Raw genomic sequence first — 8137 nt, 5'->3', positions numbered from 1 at the left:
TGTTTGATTTTGAAAATACTTTTAAAACCAAAATTATTGGAAACCACCATTTTGGGAAAATACTTTTAAATAACTTTAAAAAGTTTTAAATCTTTGTGAATTTTCAATCATGTTCAAACAATCAAGCATTAAATTTATTTTTATTTTACATTCTGAAATTTAGAAATTTCGGGATGTGACATATACTATAATAAATAAACACCATTTACTCTTTCATATGTCTAATATTATGAAGTACTGAGACAAATGTATATATTCAGCAGTGCGAGAGGGAAAAAATTAAAATGATTAGTTTCAAATGTTAAGATTAGTAGGCCAAGTCCACTAGATGTAAGTTCATGTTCAGTTTAAATGTTGCTTGCCATGCATCATACTCACTCTCTTATTTACCAACAAATAAAATGCACGTTGGACTATAATCTGCTACCCTTGGGTAACTTCTACCAACGACGTGGGCTACAATAATTTACTAATAACATGGCTGCCATGCCACATTGAACTAACCACCGCCTGCTTCTTACCAAAATGGAGCGTAGAACTCGAAGATACATGCAAGGTACTAACCCCACCAAGTGTGATGGTGCAAGGACGAGTTATTGAAATTTAGGTCGGGGGAGTTGCAAATCCCGATGCTTCCAAATCCTATGATATATCTGGATTACAATGACATTGTAGAGTAAAAGATTCTAACTATGTACAATACAACACCTATTATATGAACCTAGTAGAGAGTGAGCTCTACTCCTTGCTTAGGTGCACGTGATGGCTACCTTTTGTGAATTATGATATCGTTAGATATGTCTTCTCATGCTTAAATATGAACACTTTTGCATTAAAATTAATGTTCATGTCCATGTGACGAAACAAACATGTGATGGATGCTTTCGTGTAGTTTGTGTCCATGTGGCGAAACATGTGGTGGATGCTTCCATGTAGTTTGCGTCCATGTGGCGGAACAACCATGTGGTGGATGCTTTCATGTACTTAGTATTTCCATAGAGAGCACATGGACATTTATGTATTGTTCTAACCACCCCTCCCTCGCCCCACAAACACATTGAAGTAGCTTCTAGTAGCGGTTTTGATTATATAAATTGAACTTCAGAGTGCAGTTGCACTACAAGTCCTCATTTTGAAAGCATACCATCTCAAGCTAAATGGCCAATAATGAACATAGCGAGTCTCAGATACCATAACCTTTGCAGTATACAATCACATTTCCGATGAGCTATATGGATCACCAGTTCTGAAAAAACCATGCTTATTTTGTTCGTGGGAATATTAAAAAATCTAGGGTACACTTGGATGATGCCCACAACAGCCTACCAAAATTGGCAAGCCAATTTTTTGGTGCAGAATTCTACCACCGTGGGTTGTCCAAAATTTTGGCTAGAATCTGTGAGGGCAGAAACAGTGGTTCCATGGGTAGTCAAAAAATTGGGAGTGAATTCCACAATTTACCCTCTAGTTATGCATTTGTGACACTAATTACCCCGCCAAGCAAAACAATCGTGTAGATTACCCATTTTAAAAGATTTGAACCCTTATTTTTTTGATGTGTGCTCATTAGGCAAGGTGTTAGGTGATGACAAGGGTGCAAAAATATCAAGATGATAGAGAGGAATGGAACATATGAATGAAAGAAGTTTGGACACAATCGTCCACGATGCCCTCCAATATTTACATCAATTTTATATGCAGCATCATTGCTGCATCAGCACAAATTTTCTTAATACAAATACCAATTCCATCACTTGTAGCAATTTTCATCACCTGACTACAGGGTAACTAAGTCTATAAGTTTTTTGCAGCATAGAAGCAAACTGCAGCAGCAGAACTCGTGGAGATTCAGAGGGAAGAACTCACCGATGCAGCTGGTTGGTCATCTTCGGAGTTGTGGTCGAAAAACACCGGAGGGTTGTTGAATCTTCCATGGATGGGTTGCTGCAACGGCTCTCCTGCGCTGGCGTTCGCCGTATCTGCCGCAGCTCGACGACGAGGACCCTGATTAGATCCAGAGCTTGAAGCAACAATTGGTGGTGGGACTAGGTGGTTCTTATGGACTGGAGGAGGGTACAACACGGATCGGAGCAGATGCGCCATGGATTACGCGGCGGAGGTTGCTGCAGGGCTCGTCGCTGGCGGTTGCCGCGCGGCCGTCGCCAGTGGCGGAGTTGTGCCCGAGAGTTGGCGGACGAGAAGTTGAAGACACAATTAATTTAGTTGTTTTGCTGCAATTCGACAGTTTTTGCTGCCCGGCAGCAAAAGCGGGACCATGTCTACCATCCGACAAGATCCGACGGCTCAGAACGTTTGATCCTACGGCTGGCGACCCGGGGGCTGGGAAATCAGATCCTCGGGGGAAGCCCAGCACTTTCCATTATCAAAGCGTGTTTCTGAAAGTCCTCTGGAATGTCGATAGCACTGACACCATATATATACATACAGACATACCTATCATGTCGCAAATTTAATCTACACGTTGAAGAGTAAAAGAGAAGACATTACACTGTGGATAATCACATATTTGAATTATATATAGTAGTTCCTCCTATTATAATAACTCCACTAACTTTGACCAAATTTATTGAGAAAATTTTCCATATCTATATTACCGAATGTATACCAAATTAAAATATACTTCTTGATGGATCCAATAGTATTGATTTGATACCTTAGATGTTAATATTTTTTTTTGTACGAACTCGATCAAACTTCCCATAGTTTGGCTTTAAAAAAATCTTATAGACACTATAGTTTTTCATAGAGGGGCAACATATTCCATTTCAAGTGTAAATCGAATTTGGATTCAAATTTGTAGTGTACATTTCGTCTTACTGTTCTAATTTTTTGTTCCCTTTTAGTGATTTGTTCAATGATTACACGGGAACAGTCGAGATCGTGGGATGAGCCGAGCTCTCGAGAGCACCTGTCCGTGGGTACTCACTGGTATACACACGATGTTCCCGCGTTATTTTTTATGGCGCCGTTGTTCATGGGAGCAATGCGACAAACAGGGTTTCTAGTAGCTCGACAGATCCCACTACGGCATGGCCGGAGTTCCCAATGAGCTCCTCCTCCTATGCTTTGATCTATCCGCCCGCCATGGAAGCTTCACTGCAATATAAATAGAGGCAGTCCGTCCTCCTTGCAATACTCCCCCTTTTGGGATCATCTATGAAAGAAGAAGAAGGGTAAGTCAGAAAGATTGCGATGGGGTCGTTGCAGGGCGACGTCGCCACCTCGCCGTCTCTGTCCAGCACCGGGAGCAGCGGCAGCGGCAACAACGACAACAATGCCGGCGGCGGCGGTGGCAGCAGCGGCGGGGTAAGGATATACGCGTGCTTCGCTTACGGCGGGACCAACAGCTTCGAGTGCTACGAGCCGGGCGCCAACAGGTGGCGCCGCGTGGGCGGCATCCCGGGGGTCCCCGACGGCCACGTGCTGAAAGGCTTCGCCGTCGTCGCGGTCGGCGAGTCCGTCTTTGTGATCGGCGGCCGGCTGTGCCGCAGGGACGACGTGGCCGACGGCGGCGGCAGCGAGTACCACGACACGGACGTGGGCGTGCGCGCCGACGTGCTCCGCTACGACGTGCGCCGCGGGGAGTGGCTGGCCTGCGCGCCGCTCCTCCTCCCGCGGTTCGACTTCGCGTGCGCGCCGTGCCGCGGCAGGATCTGCGTCGCCGGCGGGCTCTGCTCGCTGTCGGGCGCCCGCGGCACAGCGGCCGCCGAGGTGTACGACGCGGAGGAGAACCGGTGGTCGCCTCTGCCGGACATGAGCACGATGCGGTACAAGTGCGTGGGCGTGACCTGGCAGGGCGGCTTCCACGTCGTGGGCGGGTTCGCCGAGAGCACCTGCGCGGCGGACGCGGGCACCAGCATGGTGCTGCAGTCGTCGGCGCTGGAGCGGAGCTCGGCGGAGGTGTTCAACTGCCACAGAGGGGTGTGGGAGATCATCCCGGGCATGTGGCAGCTGGACGTGCCGCCGAACCAGATCGTGGCGGTGGCCGGGCGGCTGCTGAGCTCCGGGGACTGCCTCAACAGCTGGAAGGGGCACGTGGAGGTGTACGACGGCGAGCTCAACATCTGGAGCGTGATGGACCACTCGGCGCTGCCGGACCTGTCGCTGCTCGCCAGCAGCCTCCCGCCGTCGGCGCAGCAGCTGTACCTCACCATGGCCGCCGTCGGCAGGCAGCTCTACTTCCTGGCCGGGTACGAGGTGGCCGGCGACGACGAGGACACCTACAGGACCGTGTCCCTGGTGCACAGCTTCGACACCGGCGCCGTCCCAGGGATTGTCCCAGCCTGGAACAGCTTCCAGCCCAAGATGGACCATGAGCACAACGTCGAGGATGGCAGCAAGGAGCTCTTCAGCCAGTGCTGCTCCGTCCAGCTCTCCAGTTAATGAATTACACTTACTTCAGTCCAGTCCAGTACACACAGTCTGTACTGTGGTTTTAATCGTGAAAATTTGCTGCTTGTGCTGTTGTGGTGTATGCGTGTGACTGTATAACGCAAGGCTGTATGAAAAATGGTATGTTATATATGTGTAATGAACTATATATATGGAGTGATAATCCCTTCTTTTTATGAGGCAAGACAAGCATCTAGATTTTTTTTTTGAAGTAAAGCATCTAGAATATTAGAACTGAAGGCACAATATAAAGAACAAATTTGCAGATAATACATCACATGATCATTCAGTCAGAAGTATAGAGATTCGAGTTCTCATGCTCAACGAATGGTGCTGAGCAATTCCTCATGACTGATTTTATCAACGTGTCATCAACCCGATGAGCTTACAAGTTATGCCCGAGGGAAAAGGGCATGACACAAACCAGCAAAACAGCTACTACTAAACATCCGCGACGGACAAATACCAGTATCGTCGATTTCATGCCACAGCATCTTTATAAGCAGACATGCTGCTATTAGCACTGACGAAAAAATCTTCCGGTACCTAAATCTATATGAGTTGAGTTACCTGGAAAATAGATAGATATCGGAATGTGAGAGACAGAACAAGTTTTGGATCCAAGGGTAAAACAGAGCAAAAATTTCTTTGCAAACTCACTCTTGGATGCTATGACCAATGTCAGGCCATCTGACTGATAATGGTTTTCTGTTGCTTCCATTACAATGTTGATGAGTTCCAACTTGCATCAACAGCTCCCAAAATTCTTCGATGAAGCAATGCTCCAGAACAAGCTATTATGCCTCTATCCAAACCCTCCAAGTAAACACCCCTGGAGAAGTCCAATGGGCGACCTCCAGCATCTGTGACCACTCCACCAGCCTCTTGAATGATGACAACCCCTGCGGCATGATCCCATATCTTCTCCTTGTATCCAGATCTAGCGAATTTCATGAAGATTTCTGCATCACCTCGTGCTATTGCAGCATACTTTACCATGCTATACACACGCAGAGGCCGGTTTCTGCAAAAATACAAGCAAATACATATCAATACACACTAAACAGTGCACCCAAAATCCAAAACTTGCATGACATGGAGCAAGAGTAAAATGCTAGCACCATTTCATTATACTGCCAATGTAAACTAGTACCCTACTCAAGAATACCATATACTAACTAGCAGATATAAAATCTATGAAATACTTTTCACTCTAGTGTAATAATATTATCATGGTTAAGAGTACCTCATAGACAGTTAAATTAAGAAGCTGACCTTAAGCCTACACTATGAGCAAGTCCTGCAGTGAAGGAATGGCTTGAGTTGGCTTTCTCAACAGGTTCACAGAATGTTGCTGAAACTGGATCACTGACAGATGAAACCTGAATCTCCCTTGAGTTATGCCAATTAAGCATGCCAAAGTCATGAACCAGTGGCTGCATCCAAGCTTGGCCACACCCTTTGTGAGCATACATCACACAACCCTTGTTCCAGGATCCAGATGTAGGAGGAGCAACCTTAGACATCAACCTGTAGTACCGCTGGTGATAGTTGAGCCATTCCTTCTTCATTGGATAGTTTGGGCACCCAAGAACACCTAGTACAACTTCACCATCTTCAATTAAGGCAAGAGCAATAGCATACTGGTCCCCACGCACGAAACCAAGCGTGCCATCCACAGGATCAAGCACCCAGAATCTTCCTTTTGGACCACCGGTGGAGCTGCACTTCCGTATAGCTTGGAGAACATCATGAGCCCTGAGGTCTTTCTCCGGGGATCTCAGCCCGTACTTTGGAGCTTCAACCAGACAACCATTGACAGCAGCGACAACAGACTCAAGTAAAGCCGTGCCGTCGCTACTAGATAGTGTCTTATCATCTTCCTCTGCCACGATCGACACATTTTCATCACGAAAGCAGTCAGAGAGTAGCCAGCTTACTGTTGCTTGCACGCCCCAATCTGGCATAAGGAACATATGTGAATTTATTAGGTATTAACCACAAAGAAACAGCAAATTGAATAGCATATTCATATATCTAATTCTGGTACTCAGTGGGGGGTAACGAGTAGACAGAATTTGTTGCATAATATAATATCCGTGTACGAGCGGTTCCAGGTACGTTGGAACTTATAACAGCCCCTATGTTTCATTGGTAGATTGCAACTTGAACTGCATTTGCAACCCACTGTCAGTACTCAGTACTGTAACAGGTCAACCAGAAATCAGTACAAATACCACACATACACAAGCCAGAAGTCAACAGCACTAATTTAACTAAGCAGCGTCCCATTCAGGAGTAGAGACCCAACTAACATCATTTTCTAAACACAAAGTCCCAAGTAAATGCATAATATTCATATGTCTAACTCTGGTACTCAGTGAGGGTAATGGGTAAACATAATTTGTGGCATAATATTCATATACGAGCTACTCCTGGTGTATTGGAACTTATCAGACCCGCTATACTTCATTGTGAGGCTGCAACTTGAATTGCCTTTGCAGCCCACTGTCAGTACTGTAACAGGTCAACTAGAGTCAGTGCTAATACGCAATCTTATTTATCAAATGGCAAACAATGGTTACCAGTACCACACACAATTCAGAAGTCAACAGCACTTGATTTAACTAAGCAGCATCCCATTCAGGCATTCAGACCCAACTAACAATCATTTTCTAATACATGCAGAGTTGTAGTTTGACTAATCTCGTCACGGATTGTGTTTAAGATGTGGAACGACGTACTAACAATACAATTACCACACATACACGATTTTTACTCAGTGGCCTAATGAGTATAGATAATTTCTGTCATAATATTCATATACGAGCAATTCCTGGTGTGTTGAAACTTATAAGACCCAATATAGTTCATTGTGAGGCTGCAACTTGGATCACATTTCCAGCCCATTGTCAGTACTGTAATAGGTCAACCAGAATCAGCGCAAATACGTAATCTAATTTATCAAATGGAAAAAACGGATTTTCTAATAGAGCAGAGCTGCAGTTTGACTTAACCTCGCTGCATATCAAAGAGTGACAGTAACTAGTGTTCAAACTTCAAACATGGAGGAAAAAAAAGTGACAGTACGACGAACCTGCGACGGTGACCGGAGAGCGGTCGAGCTTGGAGTGGACGCTGCCGGAGCCGGCGTCGGCGAGGAGGAGGGAGTCCTGCACGCGCTGGCAGAGCGTGCAGGCGACCTGCACGACGCGCACCGCCGCCTCCATCTCCTTCGCGTAGTCCCTCCGGCTCGCTCCCCCTCCGAGGCCGCCGCCGCGGCAGTCCCACTGCCACGCGTGGTCCGTGCCCATCTGGAGCCGGCCTAGAGCCGGCGGCGCCGCCGACGCCGGGGACGACGGGGCGCAGCGGCTGGGTCGCCCGCGCCAGTCCGGCGGGGACGGCGGGAAGCCCCGCGCGGCGGCTGCGGAGGACCAGGCGGAGAGGCGGAGGCTGCCCATGGCGGCGGAGGGATTCCGAAGCTGGCGGCGCGCGCGCGCGACTGAACCCGAACCAACCCTAGGCTGCTTCGATTGATCCGATAAGTACTAGCTAGCTAGCCGGAATCGGGTCTTTCCGAGATGCTTCTGCTCGCACCTTCCGTTAGCCGGCGGCGGCCGCGATTGGTGAGCGGCGCAGCCCCCGCACCGATGCCGGTGGTGGTGGTGACGAACTCCATGCCATCCTCGCTCTCTTCTCCTTTTCCCCTGCCCGCAGCCGCAGT

The 8137-nt window shown here is 47.5% G+C and overlaps 2 protein-coding genes across 2 annotated transcripts; one reads left to right on the top strand and one right to left on the bottom strand.

Annotated features, from left to right (window-relative positions):
• The first annotated feature begins 3213 nt into the window (after positions 1-3213).
• LOC124689111 (F-box/kelch-repeat protein At1g67480-like) lies at positions 3214-4404 on the top strand. The gene has a single exon (XM_047222704.1). The coding sequence runs from the start codon at positions 3214-3216 to the stop codon at positions 4402-4404; it is 1191 nt and encodes a 396-aa protein (XP_047078660.1).
• A 323-nt stretch (positions 4405-4727) lies between these two features.
• Positions 4728-7874, bottom strand: LOC124688824 (PAP-specific phosphatase HAL2-like). Its single transcript, XM_047222451.1, has 4 exons — positions 7511-7874; positions 5689-6373; positions 5074-5437; positions 4728-4983 (listed from the first exon to the last, which is right to left on the bottom strand). The coding sequence occupies exons 1-3, from the start codon at positions 7872-7874 to the stop codon at positions 5134-5136; spliced, it is 1353 nt and encodes a 450-aa protein (XP_047078407.1). The 3' UTR covers positions 4728-4983; positions 5074-5133.
• Between the last annotated feature and the right edge of the window lie 263 nt (positions 7875-8137).

The sequence above is a fragment of the Lolium rigidum genome, chromosome 2, assembly GCF_022539505.1.
Source record: "Lolium rigidum isolate FL_2022 chromosome 2, APGP_CSIRO_Lrig_0.1, whole genome shotgun sequence".
NCBI lineage: Eukaryota > Viridiplantae > Streptophyta > Magnoliopsida > Poales > Poaceae > Lolium > Lolium rigidum.
The sequence above is the reverse complement of the archived record's forward strand: the minus strand, read 5'-3'. Positions and strand labels throughout refer to the sequence as shown.